The sequence below is a fragment of the Taudactylus pleione genome, unplaced genomic scaffold, assembly GCF_031769625.1.
Source record: "Taudactylus pleione unplaced genomic scaffold, aTauple2 ptg000092l, whole genome shotgun sequence".
Classification (NCBI taxonomy): Eukaryota; Metazoa; Chordata; class Amphibia; order Anura; family Myobatrachidae; genus Taudactylus; species Taudactylus pleione.
The window spans coordinates 7,093,069-7,113,207 of NW_028284494.1; the positions used below are offsets into that span (position 1 = coordinate 7,093,069).

At 47.3% G+C, this 20,139-nt stretch overlaps 1 protein-coding gene across 1 annotated transcript in view; it reads right to left on the minus strand.

Moving 5' to 3' along the window:
* Positions 1–20,139, minus strand: part of MTREX (Mtr4 exosome RNA helicase) — a 111,286-nt gene that overhangs the window by 16,863 nt on the left and 74,284 nt on the right. Inside the window, exon 20 of the mRNA XM_088469411.1 lies at positions 9,396–9,506. Within this exon, the coding sequence (XP_088325537.1) occupies positions 9,396–9,506 (111 nt within the window). The remainder of the gene's footprint in view (positions 1–9,395; positions 9,507–20,139) is intronic.

Here is a 20,139-nt window from a genome sequence, read left to right on the forward strand (position 1 = left end):
CCAATGTAAAAATAAATTTTACAATTACCTTTCAGAAAGAGGATTAAAGAGAAGCATATGATTTTTGCCATCTTAACTACATTACTGGAGAACAGAAAATATTGTGTTTCTGGCTATACCCCAATTACCCGGTCTAAGGCCACTAGTTTGCAACTAGAACACTGAAAGCACCCGTTGAGTCATAGGGGTTGGTTTGGTGTTTTTGGTTGATTTCCGTCCATTTTGCAAACCGACCATTTACTAGATTAAAAAAAAAATAAAAAAAAACGCTAACGAAAAAAAACCCAGACTTTAGAACATCGGATCAACTATTGATACTTCATAGAGAAGAATAGGATCCGCAGATTTACTAAAAGGTCTATTTTAAAACCAGATAGAAAAACGGCTATAAACAAAGGGTTAAAAAAAAAAAAAAAAAAAAAAGGTGTGTAAAAATCAGTAACCAGCCCCAGACCTCTCAGCCTGGGCTGGTCCTGGAAAATATGGGGAACCCCAAGCAGTTTTCCCCCTATTTTCCAGTAACAGGCTGAACCAGCCAGGGGGGTAGTGCCTTAGCAGGGGGACACAGAGTGGGGTCCCCCTGACATAGCATTAACCAGTCCCTAACTAGTCAATCCAGGACTGGAATTACTTGGGAAGTCGTCATTTAGAGCTGCAAAACCGACTGACAGATGTCGGGTTTCAATTGAAGCTGAAACCCGACTGATGGTAAAAACTTGTTAGAACCAAAACCGACCTTTAGTAAATTTACCTCATTTATTGCATACAAAAACTAATCACACGCTGGTAACAAAAAAATAAAATAAAAAAATAAAATTATATATAATATATATATATATATATATATATATAGATATATATATATATATATATATATAAATATATATATATATATATATATAGATATATAGATAGATATATAGAGAGAGAGATGAGAAGTGGAGGGGGGGGTTTGTTGTAAGTGGTGCTGTGAGTAGTGGACGGGGGGTTAGTTAGTGGTGCAGGGGTGGGAGCGCGGTGCCGCTGTCTCTGTATTGATGTCTGCCATGCAGGGTAGCAAATACACATTGAGATGAGTCTATCATCATGTCGTCACTTATCATGCTGCTGAAGGGGCGCAAGGGGGAGGTAAGAGGCAGGATGGGGGGGGGGGTAGTCTTTACTGTGGGGTATAATGTTATAATGAGCATTACTATGGGCTCTATTCAAGAATGCCAGCTCTCCCGCACCTCGCGCCTTAAACAGGGTGTTTAGTCGCGAGAACCGGCATTCTCTGACTAAACTTCCCGACGCGATGCTGTTTCCGCCGTGCTAAGGGCAGAAAACAGCATTGCGCCTGTACTTTTGTCGGATTTCTGCTCGCACCCCTGGCGCATCACCCACTGGGTCACTAAACACCCCAAACAATCAGTCAAATGGCGCCAAACCACATCACTAACAACCACCACTAATTGATTAATCAAACAAGCAGGACTTACCACATACTACCCACGAGTGCAGACCGGCATAATCACACCACCACTTCCAGTGTGTGAGCCGCATACAAAGAACGGCAAGGACAATGTATGCGGCTCACACACCGGCGCCATTTGACTGATTGTTTGGGGTATTAAGTGACCCAGTTGGTGATGCCCAGTACAATATAGGATCCTTAAGGACTGGCTGATTATTGATGTGGATGATGTACTATTGTATCCCCTGAAGATGGTCTGGATGGGACTGAAACGTTGAGATTGGCATTGCCCGTTTACTCATGGATTATGTGAGGAATAAAATTTGATATTTCTTATATGTGCAAAGCTGGCGAGTGCCCCTCATTAATTGTTATATTTTTGGACTCTCTATGTGGATATCATGGTGACACCCCAGGATATTTGAAGAATTTGGTGATGTGAGTGCGGCCTTGGATTATTATAACATCCCATTCTCCTAGCTGTACGTTTAATTGGGCAGGGCCAATTTAGTGGGTTTATTTTTTTAAGTCTAATTTGTTGGAAGAATGACATGCAAAAAACCATACAAACACAATTTTTTTATAATACAGCCCCGAAGGTTAGATCCAAAGTGCCAGGCATATTATTTCCTCTACATATACCCCCGCAGCCAGTAATAGCTATTCATAGTTACAGTAGTGATTAGTAAGTTACCAAGCTCCTAATTAGCACAGGTGATCCTAGGAATACACCTGCAGCAGTAGAAAAGAGGTAATTGCCGCTTCACATACGATGCGTAACATACAAGTAACTGCCAGTGTATCCCATTTATAAAACTAAGCATATATACCAATAGTTACAGAAACTTAGAGGGGTATTCAATATGGGAGCGAAAAGTCCGTTCTGGACTTTTCGCTCCACATCGGAGATTTTTCAGGGAAAAAGTATCGGGCGCGCGCCCGCTTTATCCCCGTATTCAATATAAAATCTACGAAAACGGGACCTGGCGAAGTGGGATTTGCGATAAACTACGAAATTTTCCTGGAAAAAATTGTAGGACCCCCCTAAAGTTGTAAAAACATGGGGGATCACTATGGGTACCCCCGTTTTAGCCTGCAAATGAAAGTCGGGGATTTAAATAGCCGCAGCAGGTGTTTTTCTCTGGACATTGAAGAAGTGTTGCAGAAGAGCACTTAGGTTATTTTTTCGTTTTTTTAAGTGGTCCCATCAAATTTGGGGTACATGAAAATGGGTACTAGCATATTTTTATGTCCCTAAAGTAAGTTTTTAAAAATTCTGCAACTATGCACCTGCCACTAATAGCCATGTCTAGAATACACCTGCCGCATACTTGCAGAATAGCCCTGAACCTATTTCCCTATTTTTAAACACTTTTTTCCCGTTTTTTTTTTTTTTCACCCCAATTTTTAAATAAATTTTTGGGGTGTCCCTATTTTTTTTTTTTTGACAGTTATTTTTAAACGGTCATTCCCAGGGGTGCAGGCTATTTTTTTTTAAGCCTGCACCCCCTAAACCCCAATTCTGCACTTTTTTTCGCCACCTATTCAGTGGTGAAAAGTTATCCCCGTCTTTTTTCAAAGACTTTTCGAACCTGCGAAAAGTCTTTGAAATTGAATACAGTGTAAAACTAAAACCTGCTATAATTATGTCATAGGTGCGATATTAACGCAAAAACTGATTTTTCGCTCCATATTGAATTCCCCTATTAGTCTGCAAATGACTTGCTATTTATATGTATTTGAGCAGCTAATATCTGGGTTACCTTGGCCACATTCCATTAGGCAGAGCAGACACACTGAATCCTGCGGCTACAAAAATAAACGTTTTCTGCTGCTACATTGTTTTTAGGAGATTGTTGCAACATACAGACCTGATTAATGTATGTATAGATGTGATCTATCAACTGGGAACATTTTATATTGATATTTAGTATAATAAATAGGTTTGTGTAACTATTGGGCTATATGCTTATTTTTATAAATAGGATACACCGGCACAGTTACTGGCGTTTTATTCTTAGTAACAGGAGACATGACGGCGTGGGAAGACTGTACACAAAGGACTGTCAGCGTCCGATGCAGGGGGGGTCATATGTTGGCAATTTATAAATAAAGAAAAGTAAAGTGCAAATGTCCCACAAGTTATGAATATCCGGCTCACATTCTGAAATCTTTGGACAATCATTTTTCAACATGAATTTTTGCTCATATTGTCCTTTAATTCCTCCTTGCTTAGGAGTCTAACATCTGACCAAATGACGTGTAACCAAGCAGTAAAGTTGAAAAAAAAAAAAAAAAAAAAGCCATATTACCAAAAATTTTAAAATTGCCCTGGTCATGAAGGGGTGAGAGATCCTTTTATGTAGTACATTTCTAGTGCACCCAATACGAGTATTTGAAAGTACAAATTAAGGATACAAAAAGCCATCCGAGATGGATAAAACGACAGATATTGCACATTCAGGGCTCGATTCCGAGTTGGGAGCAAAGGAAAAAGGAGAGTTCGGGTCCACAGGGAGAGAATGGGGTGTAGGAGGTACTTGGAGGACCGGACAGAAACAGCAAAGATTTTTTTCTATCCCAGGATGCTCCGGTCCTTCACCCTATACCTTGCCCACAGCCTGAATGCAACTCAGTTTTTTTTTTAACAAGCCCAATGCAGGAGTAGGATAGGAGAGAAGTAAAACTGGTACACTGAAGAATCACACTGTCACACAGAGAAGGAAACAAGTGACCAAGAGAAGAAACCCATAGAAGCCAGGTGCGCCAGGGCGGGTGCCCTGTGAACTTCGAAGAAATGTAACAAGGGTATGTTTTACCATAACTTGCAGATTTGTTGGGCAGGGCAGGCTGCCCACGAGGACCCACAGAGAGAGTAGAATGAGCAGATACTGTAGTCGGCACAGGAAGGCCAGCCAGCGTGTAAGTCTGAGATAGTCATGCGAAGCCATCTGGCCAGAGTGTTTGTTAGCTGGCTATCCATTCTTGTGGAATCCATATAGGACAAAGAGGGAGTCTATTTTCCTGATGGAACTAGTACGGTCCACGTAGATCTTCTGAGCACGGCCTCACCTGACGAGAGGTCTGGTGATTGAAAGGCCAGAACAACAATTTCCTCATTAAAGTGGAAACAAGGGACCACCTTGGGAAGAAAACCAGGGCGTGCACGAATAAACAGCCCTGTCCGGATGAAAGATTAAAAATGGTGAGCGACAGGAGAGCGCCCCTAAATCAGATACCCTTTTGAGCAGATGCTATAGCCTAATAATGCCGAGATGGCTGGGAGATTGCGTTCGGCCCATGTGAGAATGCGAGACACTTCTGCCATTGCTGACCGACTTCAAGTGCCTCCTTGGTAATTGAGGTAGGCCACTGCCGTGGCGTTTGTCGGACTGTACTTGTACTGGCCTGTCCTGAAAAATATCCTGAGCCAGAGTGACGGCTCTGTAGATGGCTCGGAGCTCCAGGACGTTGATTGGCAAGATTGCCTCGGCTGGAGTCCAGCGTCCTTGGTGAGTAGTGCCCAGTCCGGGATCCAAAAGGGGCGACCCTTGTTTAAGTGGGACGCACCAGGATAAGGACAGGTGACCTCCGGAGAGAGGCCCATCGTCTGGGACCTGAGCAGATGGGGCAGCTCATTCCACCTAAAGATGATCAGGTGTTGTAGGGGCCTGGAGTGGAACTGAGCGAACTTCACCATGTCGAAGGTGGACACCATGGATCCCAAGGTCTGCATTGCAGAGTGAATTGACACTTGGAGACTGTGGAGTAACCGACGCACTCAGTGCTGTAGTGCAGAGATTTTGTCTGCTGTTAGGAAGATTCTCTGAGCCCGAGAGTCCAGGAAGGCTCCCAGATGTACCATTCTTTGAGAAGGGGTCAGAGAACACTTTTTGCAGTTGATCAGACAACCGTGCGTTTGTAGATAGGCAATGGTTACTTGTAGATGGTGATGAAGAATCTCTGGAGAGCTTGCTAAGAGCAAGAGATCATCCAAGTATGGGAGCAGTCTGATCCCCTGATGATGAAGATAGGCCGCGATAACTGCCATGATCTTAGTAAAGACCCAAGGAGCTGTAGAAAGCCCAAAAGGCAGTGCTTGAATTGGTAATGTTGCTGTAGGACAGCAAACTGGAGAAATCGCTGATGAGAGGGCACTATAGGTACATGTAGGTAAGTGTCCTGAATGTCCAGAGACACCCTAAAGTTCCCAGACTACATAGGCAGGACAACAGAGCGTAAGGTTTCCATACGAAACCTGGGCACCCTGATAAACTTGATCAAAGACCCGAGGTTAAGGATTGGCCGATGAGACCCCCCATTGGGCTTCTGAACCAAGAAAAGGATAGAATAATAACCCGTCCCTCGCTGTGTTGAGGGACCGGAATTATTACCCCTGAGAGCAGCAAGGACATGGCCTTCTGGAGGAGCAGGGCTTTGCTTGGGTCCGATGGAGGTCCCGTGCAAAAGAACTGCTTAGGGGGCTGCCTCAAGAATGAGAGGGCCACACCGTCAGGCTGAAGGCTTGTCCTCAGATTTGGTAGGTGGAAGTCTAGTAGCCCAGGCCTGTTTGGTCCTAGGCTTGGAGGCCTTCATGGATGCTGACTACCATGGAAAGGACTGACCTTTAGCTTTTCCCTGGGGACAAAAGGACCGAAAGGATGACATCCGAGGCTTCGTAGTAGATGCAGAGGACGAGAACGCCGCCTTAGAAGATGCCAAGGTAGTCACAATGTTGTCCAATTCTGGGCCAAACAGGACCTCCCCAGAGTAAGGCAGAGACTTCAAAGCCATTTTAGAGTCAAGAGTCTGCCTTCCATGCGCAAAGCCAAATGATACGGCGGGCTACCACAGAAGTAGCGGATGCCTTGGAAGCTAGATCAGTATCCAAAGCCGCTTCTCCTAAATAGGAGGCTGTATCCCTAATATGACAGATGTAGGACAGCTGTTCCCACAAAGCATCAGAGGGAAATGTGTCTTCTAGGGCTTCTGCCCAACTCTCAATGGCTTTTGCTACCCAGGCTGTAGCCCTGGCAGGACGAGTAATAGCTCCTGTAAGAGAGACTTCAGGCAAGCTTCAATCCTTCTATCCGTAGTCTCCTTTAAGGAGGTTGCAGTATGGATAGGTAAGGTAGCGTGTCATGTGGGAATCCACTGCAGAGGGAACTTCCCATTAGTGCAATCAGCAGCTGGAAGAGGGTAAAAAAAAATCAAGCATTTAGACAGCTGAAACTTTATTTGGCATATTCCATGCTTCACTCATTAGATCATATAGCTGATCAGAGTGAGGAAACTCTGGTAAAACTACCCTCTGTCACTTAAAGAGTGGCTCTTTTGCCTTAGGAGTGGGTTCTACATCTTCTATTTGAAGAATTTATTTTACAGCTCTCACAAGTGCAGGTATATTCAATTTAGAGGGGGGGTTCCTCGTCTCCTGAGGGGCAGTCAGTGAGAGAGGTCTGCGTCTTCTGCCTCCCCAGATGATAACTGGGAATCTGATAGCTGGGTGGACTGGAAAGATAGCACAGCACGCTTAGTAGGTTTACTAGGTAAGGGTCTCTCCTTTTGCAACAATTGTTGAAAAGCTGTAGGGGTTGCCACCAGACTCATCACGAAGGTAGAAAGTACGTCTACCCATGGAGGAGGCAGAGGATTTGCAGGAAGTACCTGCCGTGACCATCCCATAGGGGGAGCTACCACTTTTTTGCCAATACCTGTGAAAAAGAAGCCATGAGGGGGGGTCCTGAGGAGAGGTTGCAGGGGCCGATGGGCCAGGTGCCATATAACAAGATGCACATAGACCATCTTTAACAAGATCTTCTGAAGTTAAGTCTGCTAAACAGGACTTACAAGAAACCAGAGTGGAAGCAGCAGGCTGCTTGTTATTCTTGCCTTTGCTAGACATAGCTGCAGGGATAATATAGCACACAGAGGTCTATTTACTAAGCAGTGTTAGGAGAAGTGAAAAGTGATAAGGTGCCAGCCAATCAGCTCCCAACTGTCATCTCACAGGCTGTGTTTGCAAAATGGCAGTTGGGAGCTGATTGGCTGGCACCTTATCACTTTTCACTTCTCCTAACACTGCTTAGTAAATAGACTCCACAATCTGGCACAGTGCAGTGAGCAACACAGATATATGTATAATAATGGCACAGTGTTGTGTGCAACACAGATATACAGTATGTGACAGCCCTCACAAATACAAGTAGATGTGAGGTACTGTGAACCCCCTATACCTCAGTATTCCAGGGTTATAATGAAAGAAAGGGTAAGATATAAATGGACAGTTTAGAAAAAATAGACAGCAGCGCTAGCACAAGTCACATACAATTTAACTGCAGTGGGCACTAAATTCAACTACACAGACCGCAGTGGCTGGTAGGAAATAGCGCTGTATAACCTGGCTCCAAGGAGAGGTGTACAGGGAGACTGTACCCAGCGTTCCCGGAGACCTGAGGCTGTTGCAGAAAATGGCTGCTGTGAGTCTCTGAGGGGGCAGGGGGTGAGGGAGGAGCAGTTCAGGGGCGGCAAGACTGCAGTGGAATGTCACCTTGAGCTGAGGGAGGGGTCGCAGGGAGAGGACCTTCTCCCCTTTGCTGACATCAACCACTGGGTCCATGGCCTTAGCTGTCCCCCACGCCATTATAGGTTATGTCCTGGTGGTCTAGTGGAGTCCCGGTGGAACCGGTACCCACATCAGCGCTTCCGGTCTGTCTCCTGAGACCGGAGGTAAGACTGCGCACAGACGCGGGTCCCCGCCTCACCTGTCCCCTTGAGTCCCGGCTGCAGTCTGGGATCCGAGGAGCCCTGCTAGCTAGGTCCCCCCGGAGCCGTGCTAAAGAGTACCTAGCTGTGGCTGGAATCGCGGCACCGTGGAGGGGTGATGGAGCAGGAGTGCAGATGTCCAGAGGACTGTCTACTACTGCTTGCAGCACAGATAGTGTAATGGTTAGCATTACTGCCTCACAGCACTGGGGTCGTGGGTTCGATTCCCACCACGGCTCTAACTGTGAGGAGATAGTATATTCTCCCTGTGCTTGCGTGAGTTTCCTCCGGGTGCTCCGGTTTCCTCCCACATTCCAAAAATATACTGATAGGTGAATTGGCTCCCTACAAAATTAACCCTAGTGAGTATGTGTGTGTGCATGTGATAGGGAATATAGATTGTAAGCTCTTCTGGGGCAGGGACTGATGTGAATGGCCAAGTATTCTCTGTAAAGCGCTGCGGAATATGTGTGCGCTGTATAAATAAATAGTAATAAATAAATAAATAAATAAAAATAAATCATAAAATAAAGCTGTCTAACGGTGATCCAGCTCCTGCCGGACACCAATGAAACGCAGTTGCCATCAGGCTGTGGGCAGGGTATAGGGGGAAGGACAGGACAGAAAAAACAAACAAAAAAAAAACAAAAAACTTTGCTGTTGGTGTGCGGTCTACACCCCATTGTCTCCCTGTGGAGCCCTATGGGCCCAGAAGAAAAATACATTTATTTCTTTGCATGCAGGTTAAATACCAGCTGCTGTTGCATGTAGCCCACAAATGCTGGACATCTTTATTGTTACACTGCAATACAGATTTCAGATTGGACACCACCCTCCTCCCAAGTCTAAGGGGTCTATTTACTAAGCAGAGTTAGGAGAAGTGAAAAGTGAAGAGAGAAAAGTGATAAGGTGCCAGCCAATCAGCTCCTAACTGCCATCTCACAGGCTGTGTTTGAAAAATGACAGTTGGGAGCTAATTGGCTGGCACCTTATCACTGTTCACTTCTCTTAACACTGTTTAGTAAATAGACCCCTAAATCTCTCTGCACATTTTACATCTGCCCCAGCTGCAGTGCAACATGGTTTGGCCAAGGTGCAGTGTTACTTACTCTTTTTTGCTTTACGTCCACCTCAGAATCAGACCCTCAAAATGTTCCCCAGAAACCGTGCAAATTACCTGTATAGACTTTAACACACTATGCCTGTTGTCAAGCGGTCGGAGATCTTTGGGAATATACAGACGCACACTACTAATGGCGGACAGCAAATGCAGCAAGACTGGAACAACCTGCAGTTGAAGACAAAACATAAATAAGATTTGGTGATCATCAACTCCAATGCTCAAAGATCTGCTTGTGTGCAGGGTCTCTACTGTGCATATCTCCTTCTGCAAACTCGCTCGTAGTGCCCAGACACCGCAGACTGCAGTTTGGGGAGTGGTCAGGCAGTACCCCGTGTTCTGGGAGTACTGAAGTGGCTGCGTTCTTGTGCTCAGCTTCAATGGATTCATCTGTGTGAAAAAGTCGGCCACCCTGAGTAACCATAGACGTAGCTACTGTGCTACTGCGTCCATGTCTGAATCAGGTGCAGTGGGCAGTGGGTCGTAATGCGCATGCGCCAACCAGTGTGGTCGGAAATCGTGTGTTCACAAAATAGCGAGTGCCTAATTTGAGTGACAGGATGAGGCGTTTGTAGGTGGTAACAGGGGAAGGTGCTTGAAAACGGGGAGTGGAGATCCGAACGCAGGCGTGCCAAACGCTCAAAACGGGCGTTTTAAGGGTGAGCATAATTAACAAAGCAGCGTCATCGACCACGTCACTTGGTTGTCTCTTAGCCTGAACTGTTCGCACGATTGCTGTAGGAAAATCCAACCACAAGCACTGCGAGCAGTTCAGACGCCTTTCGATGTACTCGATTAATCTAATAAATAGCGGAGATGACGTATGATGCGAGCGGCCAGGAGGTGTCTTTACAAAATAGCGATCGCATATTTCGTTCGCTCGCTCAGACATAGAGGCGTCAACAGACCGCAAAGAGCGAGCGCTCAATTTACATATCCGGCCCCTTTTTCTGAACGAGCGAGCGCAAATAGCGTCCGGCTCTGAATCAGGCCCAGAGTCTACTATCATGACCATCTATGAACATGAGAGGTGAGAAACAGACCTCTTTGTAAGTAGCATGCTATACAGGCCCTTTTTAATATATTATTAAATAACGAGACAGAACTATTTTAAAACCCAGGCAAAGCGATCTGCAATCGATCAAATCTGAGCTATGACGTGTGACCTGTAGCAACTGGCGTTTACTAGATAAATACTTCTGCTGAGTTTATAAACAGCCTAAAGCAAATCTCACATGGATCAAGTATCTGTGCAGAGATATAGTACACAGAAATGCAGCAAGTCAAACACTGGACTATAAAGACAAATAGCAGTTATTTAATAGGTTCAGGATGTTTCACGGAGTCCAGTTGTGACAGCTCTGTCTCTGCCATGATTAATTTATACATTCATTTAAGAGTCTACATATACATGAAGGTTCAAACTCTGGAAAGTTTAAAGAGTGACTGTGTGATTCTACGTACATATCCCTGGGTATATAAATGGTCATTGGGGAAAAAAAAAAAAATTTCCCCACCCGTCCCCCTCCCATCCAGTCTGTGCGACACTTGCCTCATAGCCTGAGGCCCTGAAGGGTCACATAAACCACTGCTGAGACATGTGGTCTGTCTGAACCAGGACAGCTCAAGTGCTTGAGCAGAGACTTCCGCTTTGAAAGATTGCCCCAAATTCCAGATAGGACTGCGGAAGTCACTATGTAGCCTGGTACAACCACTGACTATACAAGGAGACTGGTGACCATAATGCCTAATACAGCTTCTTGGGTTGAAATGTAGTTCCCACCACCCAAACAGTAAGTACTGCATACACACGTAACTATTTTTTGAAAGATTTGTCGATAACGACGTCGTTATCGTTAAATCGTACAGTTTATGAGTTATAACGATGAACGATAATCACAAATGCGCACTCCCATTTGTAGTTATCGTTCATCGTCCGTGTCAGACTGTCCAACATGACTATTTTCATTAAGGGAAGGAACATTATTCATCGTTCAAAAAAATGGTTAACTTTTTCAAGGGAAAATCTGACAGAAAATCTGGAAGAAAATCGTTGGTTACAAAATCGTTACGTGTGTATGCTGGACAGCCAGGGCGGAGGTGAGCAGAGCGGAGCCTGCTCCTCAGGACCCGTTCCTCACTGGGGTGGTTTCAGATATCGTAGCCTCATGCTGAATCCAGATTCTAGTTATTCTTTTTTTGTTGACTTTTTTAATGGTGGCCTCCATCTTGGGAGCATCCCTAGAGGAAAGGGGAAGTCCCCGCCATCGGAACCCTGCTTCCTGTTTTTCCTGGGCAGTGATGTTAGACGCCACTTGCTGGGACTGTTTTCAGAGTGCTGTGAAGTGACACGCACCACACACGGTGTACTGAGGGTAGTGCTACGTGGGTAGAAAAGCACTGATGGGGACCGGAGTGGGACACAGTTTCAAAACCCAGACAGGTGCTGTGAGTCTTGAGTCACTAACAAAGGGGGTTTGCGGTTCCGTCCAGGACAAGCAGTGGCTGGTCTTAGTTGGGGCTGGTGGGCAAAGGGCTCCTGCATCTAACCCTGTGCTACGGTTATGGTTTCTAGTCTCTTGGGCACAGCCTATATGCCTGTCTGACCAGTTGGGCCATATCTTTATCCATTGGATGCAGCCTGGAGTAGTAATTTTCCAACCTTACGGGAACATTATTCCAGTACTTTTCTCCATGTCTGGAAATCCTACCTGGTTTGCCCTATCTGCACCTAAGATTGGGGAGCTTTACCTCCCCTTTTGGAGTATGTTTTATGCTACCTGAAGGGGTCTTGAATCCTCTGAGGGAGGTCTGGGTCCCTCATTGAGATTGCTGTAATGGTCTGTCTGTACTGTGGGCCGGGATTGCCTTATGCAGGGCTATCCCTCCTATTGGGTTCTGAATTTTTGTGAAGGTGCAGGTTTGGCTGTACACTTCTTGGGAGATGCTGGCCTTCCTTGATACATATCAGTTTATGGTTTGGTCTTTCAATGTGCCCCAGTGGCTGCGCTCCTGGGTGCAGGTTATACTCGCAGTTGTTGGGGGTTGTCCATGATGTCCTTCTTGCAGCTCCTTTGGGAATTTGGTTTGTGCGAGTGCTTCTTGGGCCTCGCTATGCAGAGAGATTCCTTGGGCCTTCATGCACAACTACATATACTTCTCCATACCACAACTTGTGGCCCCAGTTACCAATTTTTGTTGTAAGTTTTTGTGCATGCCTTGGCCACTGTGTTACTCCCCCTCCTTCTTGAGGCTTGCTTTGGGAAGTCCTCCCCAGATAGGAAAAGAGAGGAGAGAAGATTTTTTTGTACTTATCATAAAATCAATTCCTCTGAGTCCATCTGGGGGGCACTGCGTTCCCTCTCTCTAGGTTTATTGTGTTGTCGCATGTTGAGTTCACCTTTTAACTTTGTTAGATAAATAACTGAGTTAAGCTGGCCATCCACTATACAATTTTCTGTCAGATATCTGTCCAATCTGGCTGGTTGGAATGAAGACCTGGTAATGTATGGGAGCAAATGACAATCATCCATTTGCTCACAAACACTGGAAAATAGCCAAAAATGGTTGTTCAGACAAATTGGATAAAACACAAATTTAACCAATTTGAACAATTTCTTTTTGTCCCTTTTTCAGTGTTTAAAACCATATGATCGATTTGCTCCCATACATTACCAGGTTTTCATTCCAACCAGCCAGATTGGACAGATATCTGACAGAAAATTGTATAGTGGATGGCCAGCTTTACTGGAGAGATGCTGGAGCAAGTAGGAGCAGTTTGGAGGGGGGGGTTTCAAATCTAATAGATTCACTTTAGTGTCTACTCCTCAGCCTCACCCTGTAAACCCACAGTCTGCAGAGTCCCCCAGAAGGACACAGAGGAATTTATTTTATTGCGAGCACAAAATAATCCTCATCTGCCCAGGCCCCCTTCCCCCCTCCATGCCAACACTTCAAGTGCACCAGATGAGTAAGTATATCTTATCCATTGGATGCAGCCTGAAGTAGTCATTTTCCAACCTGTGCGTAAGTAGAGTGAGACTCTAATCAGCTTTGTGATGCCTCAGAGCACTATTTATATAATAGAGCGTAAGGATCCTGTACAAAATGTTTTTGTTTTGTGTTATGTTTAGTAAACCACAGCAAGAGAAGGTCTACATTTTAAAACTTGTAAAATATAGGATTTAGAGCAATGGTTCTAAAACTCTCTCCTCAATACCCCGAACAGGTCACCTGGGCATCTTTAGAATACATCAGGTAGGAATGGATGCAACTTTTACAATGACACAGTTCGTAATAAATGCACCTGGGCACCAGCTACATGGTAGGAAAAATTAACTGTTAGGGTCTTGAGAAATACTGACTGTGATGCTCATAAATACAACACGGCGCTGTTTCAACTAAAGTTTACCACAGCAAGACTGCAGCTAATTTCCTGTCTGACAGGTGATAATTTAAACTACAAACGCAGATTGATTTTTGTAAATATATCTAAATATATATATATATATATAAAAAAAAAAAAAAAGTCAACAACTAAAGAGAACAAAATGCAAGATACTAAACTCTTTCCTGCAGCTGGATCCTGTAAGATGATAAACAAATGAGAAAACAAAGTCATGTGACAGGAGCCAGCATTTACGTGGGTCCTATTTTCCTTTAGATGGCCGGAATGGCGATAAGGACGTGGAGGTTATTGTCACACTTGTATGGTTTATCATCTTGACATGTGCGCGGAGAGTTTATGAAAGTTTCACATCGTAAGATTAAGAGAACCGGTTAAAAACTTCCCGGACTCGTATATTTGTTATCAGTGGGTTCCCTATAAATTAACGGTATCTTTACAGGAAAGTGAAGTAACATTTTGGAAAGCCTCCAGCTCAATCTCAGCACAACTTATTAAATAAAATCCACATGTGGCATCCAAATGTGCAGTTTAATCTGCTGCCAAACTGAGAGCTGCCAAACTTGAATTGTGGCCAGTTTATGTTCTCTTATTTTAAACAAGTCTACTATCAAGTCCGTTTATATTGCAGGTCACATAATCCATATACACACACAACCACGGGAGCAGTACTTGTATAAGTGTAAGAGCATTACAGGAATCTCTCAGAAGTCTGTCAGTGTTGGTGGGAAGTGTAATGTACACTGGGCTGTACGGGAAGCAAGGCTTTGCAGACCAGGCTAGTGCTTTAGAACAATGCATGATGAGAAACATGAATAGCCTAGTCGGATTTATTGCATGAAAACGAGGTAAATTGTAGGTGTTGCTCCTCCAGCACTATTTTTTTCTGCAAGACGTAAAACACAAATCCCCCATTACTCTGCTATCAACCAGTAGAAGATTAATTAAAATCGCCTCCTTTAATAAATAAAAAGCAGATGTCTTAGCTACACACAATGGTGCGGATGCAGAGATGAATGAGAGTCAGTTTTGTGGTCCTATTGTGTGTTTTCGCACTGCCCGTGCTCCAGAGGAGAGTACACAACTACGGGCAGTTCCGTTGCATCTGGAAGTCAACAAAGTCGACATTCTTCTGGGAGCGGGGGGTCCGGGTTATGTTGTGGGACCGGCAGATTAGTGTTAAGCACTAGGGGGGGAATAGGGTTAGGATTTGGTGCATTACTCACCACCAGGACTGCTACATCACAGCCGGCAGTCTACATCGTGTCACCGTCTGACAAAGTCAGTCACCGCTGGACAACCAGGAACATTATATCGACATTCTAAACATGTCATCATTGTTGACATGGTGAATGCCAACATTATGACAATGTTGACACTCATGTCGATAAAAACAAGAGATATGGTAAGAACTTACCTTTGATATCTCTGTTTCTACGAAGTCCATAGGGTCCACAGGGTTGACCTTGGGGGTTATAGCTGGAACAGGATCCATGGGCACCACACAGTTAAGCTTTTAGCTCCCAGGATGCACTTGGGTCCTCCTCTATACCCCGCCCCCGAGCCACAGGCACCTCAGTTGGTAAGCAGCCTAGGCCGGAGGAGAATATGGAACAGAGAGAAGGAAGACTGGAACACACAAGAAACCATACTCACAGCAATAGGAGACGGAAAACCGGTGACCAGCCACACAGCCCATTTGAAGCCAGGTGCGTCAGGGCGGGCGCCCTGTGGACCCTATGGACTTCGTAGAAACAGAGATAACAAAGGTAAGTTCTTACCATATCTCTTGTTTTCTACTTCAGGGTCCATAGGGGGTCCACAGGGTTGACCTTGGGGATGTCCCAAAGCAGTACAACTAAGGGCGGGGACGCTCCTGTGCTGAAAGGAGTACCCGGCGCCCAAAGGATGCATCCTGAGAGGCAAAGGTGTCAAACGCATAGAACCTCAAAAACGTTTGAATTGAAGACCAAGTGGCCGCCCTACACAGCTGAACAGCAGAAGCGCCACGTCTAGCAGCCCAAGAGGGACCCACAGAACGAGTGGAATGAGCCTTAACAGAGGCTGGCACAGGTAAGCCCTCCTGTGCATAAGCCTCACAAATAACGGAACGAAGCCAACGGGCTAACGTTTGTTTGTTGGCAGGCCAACCCCTCTTGTGAAAACCAAAGAGGATAAACAAGGAATCAGACTTCCTAACCGAAGCCGTCCGGTCTACATAAATTCTAAGCGCCCGGACCACATCTAAGGAAGTCTCACCAGCTGAAAGATCAGGGGACTGAAAAGCTGGCACAACAAGTTCCTGATTAATATCGAACTTCGAGACCACTTTGGGCAAAAACTCAGGACGAGTGCGGAGCACCGCTCTGTCCTGGTGAAAAATCAGGAAAGGAGGGCGACAGGAAAGCGCCCCCAATTCAGACACCCTCCTGGCCGAAGCAATTGCCAGGAGAAAAACCGTCTTAAATGTCAGCCACTTGAGCTCCACCGCCTCAAGAGGCTCAAACGGAGGACCCTGCAGGACCCGTAGCACCACCGCCAAGTCCCAAGGAGCCACAGGAGGCACAAAGGGAGGCTGGATCCTGAGAACACCTTGGAAAAAGGTGTGAACGTCTGGTAGTATTGCAATCCGCCGTTGAAACCACACGGACAAGGCGGACACATGAACCTTCAGAGATGCAAGGCGTAAGCCGAGATCCAATCCTGACTGAAGAAATTCCAAGATCCTAGAAACTCGGAACACCTGAGGATCATAAAGTCTGGACTCACACCACTGAAAGTAAGTGTGCCACACTCTGTGATAAATCCGTGCTGAAGCAGGCTTGCGTGCCCTGAGCATCGTACCAATAACCGAACTGGAGAAGCCCCGAGACCTCAAGACGGCTGTCTCAAGAGCCACGCCGTCAAAGACAGCCGACCCAGATCCGGGTAAAGACAGGGCCCCTGAGACAACAGGTCCCGACGTTGAGGAAGAAGGTACGGAGCGTCGATGGAGAGGCTCCTGAGATCGGAGTACCAAGGACGTCTGGGCCACGCCGGAGCTACCAGCACGAGCATGCCGCCGTCCTGCTTGAATTTCCGCAGAACCCGAGGAAGCAGGGATATCGGAGGAAACAGATACGCCAGGTGAAACGTCCATGTCACCGACAGCGCGTCCACCAGACTTGCACCTGCGTCTCTTGTCCTTGACCTGTAAACGGGCAACTTGTGATTGTGACGGGAGGCCATCAAGTCCAGCTCCGGCAGTCCCCACCTGTCCACGAGTAGCTGAAACACCTCTGGGTGAAGCGACCATTCCCCGGGATGCACGTCGTGACGGCTGAGGAAGTCCGCCTCCCAATTGAGGACTCCGGGGATGAAGACCGCCGAGATCGCTGGAATGTGACCCTCCGCCCAAGACAGGATACGAGACACCTCCGACATCGCTGCCCGACTGCGAGTTCCGCCTTGGTGATTGATATACGCCACCGTGGTGGCGTTGTCGGACTGCACCTGTACCGCCCTTCCGTGAAGAGCGGGGCCGGACGACTGCAGGGCCTTGTATACTGCCCGCAGTTCCAGGATGTTGATGGGGAGAAGTGCTTCTTCCGCTGACCAACGACCCTGAAGCGACAAAGAGCCGGTCACTGCCCCCCAACCCCGGAGACTGGCATCCGTCATGAGCAGGACCCAGTCCGGGATCCAAAATGGGCGCCCCTCGACCAGATGAGCTGTCTGAAGCCACCAAGCCAAAGATAGCCGAACGTCCGGAGACAACACCAGCACCTGAGAGCGGATCCGGTGAGGTAACCCGTTCCATTCTGATAGAATCAGCCCCTGTAGGGGCCGGGAATGGAACTGGGCAAATTCCACCATGTCGAATGTCGACACCATGGACCCCAGAACTCTCATAGCCGAATGGACCGACAGGCGGCAACGGCTCAGGCAACTGCGTATCCACAGCTGTAGTGAGGCGACCTTCTCCGGAGTCAGGAAGATCCTTTGCTGACGCGAATCCAGCAGGGCTCCCAAATGAACCATCCGCTGTGATGGAATCAGAGAGGACTTTTCCCAATTTATCAACCACCCGTGTGCTTGCAGGCAAGCGATCGTCAGGTGGAGATGTTGAAGCAGTACCTCCGGGGAGCTCGCCAGCAACAGGAGGTCGTCCAGGTACGGCAGCAGCCGTACATTCTGGTTCCGAAGATGTGCGGCCATGACCGCCATAATCTTCGTGAACACCCTCGGTGCCGTGGAGAGACCAAAGGGTAGCGCCCGGAACTGATAGTGTTGTTGAAGGATAGCGAACCTCAGATACCGCTGGTGTGAAGATGCTATCGGAACATGGAGGTAGGCGTCCTGGATATCCAGGGACACCATGTAATCCCCCGGTTCCATCGCCAGAATGATGGAACGTAACGTTTCCATCCTGAACTTGGGAACTCTGAGGAATTTGTTCAGAGACTTCAAGTTGAGGATAGGGCGATGAGAACCATTGGGTTTCTGCACCAGAAACAGAGACGAATAATACCCCGTCCCTCGTTGTGATAGAGGAACGGGAACAATGACCCCTGCTTTCAGCAAGGACTCTATAGCCTCCTGAACCTGTAATGCCTTGGTCTTGTTCTGAGAAGGACTTGTGCAGAAAAACTGGTGGGGTGGTCTGTGCCGAAAAGACAGGGCGTACCCCTGGGAGACCACTTCTCGAACCCAGGCATCCGTGGTGGTATTGTGCCAGCACTGGGCAAATAGAAGAAGTCGGCCTCCCACTCTGAGGTCCCCCAGAGGGAGGCCCGTCCCATCAGGCCACAGGTTTATCTTCCTGCTTGGAAGAAGGGCGCCGAGCACTCCAGGCTTGCTTCTTGGGTTTAGAGGCCGTCTTACTCGCAGACTGTCTCGGGAAGGACTGACCTTTCGCCTTACCCTGAACCCGAAAGGAACGAAATGCCGAACTCCGAACCTTAGCAGGCAGTGCCGCCGAAGAGAGGAAGGCCGACTTGGATTTAGCCAGGGTGTCCACTATTTTGTCCAAGTCCGGACCAAATAGTAATTCCCCATTGAAAGGTAAGGCCTCCAGACCTTTCTTTGAATCAGAGTCCGCTCTCCAGGACCGCAACCATAAGGATCGGCGGGCAGACACCGCTGCAGCCGATACCCGCGAGGTCAGCAGACTAGCATCTAAAGAAGCTTCTCCAATGTAAGAAGCGGCGTCCCTCATTTGTCCCAACAACGCCCGCTGGACATCCGGAGCGTCGTCCGGGAAGGTATCTTCCAATGCATTGGCCCACCCCTCAATGGCCTTGGCCACCCAGGAGATGGCCATGGACGGTCGGGCCACCGCCCCGGAGAGGGAGTAAATAGACTTTAAGCAAGTCTCAACTTTCCTGTCCGTGGGATCCTTCAGCGAGGATATCGACGGTAATGGTAAGGTGGCGTCCCGAGTTAAACGGGTGACATGGGAATCCACCGCCGGTGGAGTTTCCCATTTTTTACAATGTGCCTCAGGGAAGGGGTAATTAGAAGCCAACCGCTTCTGAGGAAGGAATCTCTTACTGGGCGCCTGCCAAGCTACCGCCATATGATCCGTCAACTGATCCGACAGGGGAAACACCGCAGAAGCCACCTTAGTTTTTTTGAAACTAGGAAACTTCGACCTAGGAACCGGTGCCTCATCCTCTATAAGAAGAATAGCTCGCACCGCCCTAACTAGTGCTCGCACATTAATGGACGACTTGGTATCCATTTCCTGGACCGAGGCGTCCGAGTCAGTGTCATCAGGGACCTCCCCATCATCTGAGGAACCCTCTGAGTCCGATACCTGAGCAGCCCGTGTCATGAGTGGGCGTTTAGAAATCCTAGAAGGCATGTCAGTCTACAACATTGACTGAAAAGCCGAGGAAGCGGCCGCCAAATTTTGCACGGAGTTGGAGAGCACATCCACCCATGGTGGAGGCGTCGCCATAGGGGCCTGAAAAGGTACCACAGGCTGCTGCGGCACAGGGGAAGCCTGTATATACATAGGCAACCCCGCATAGGGACCAACTGATTGAGACCCAGGAGGACTCCGCAATAACTGCGGGACACCCGGGGAATGGGGGATGGTCGGCTGGGGCACCGCCCTAGTAGGGAGAGCAGTCGGGACCGACAGACGGTCCGCAATAGACACCAGCACTTGAGAAAACATCGCCCACGGTGGTTCCTGCGCCAGAGAAGGTCTGGATGGGCCAGGAGCCACCTGGCATCGACTACACAGGCCATCCTGTGACAAATCCTCCCTATCTACTCCTGCAGAACAGCGTCCGCAGGAGGCCAACACCGGAGCCACTGAGCGCTCAACCTCCTCGTCTGACATGACAGAATATATTATATATCTGGCACCAGGGTAGAAGTAAAACGCACTCACCGGTGTGCTGAACA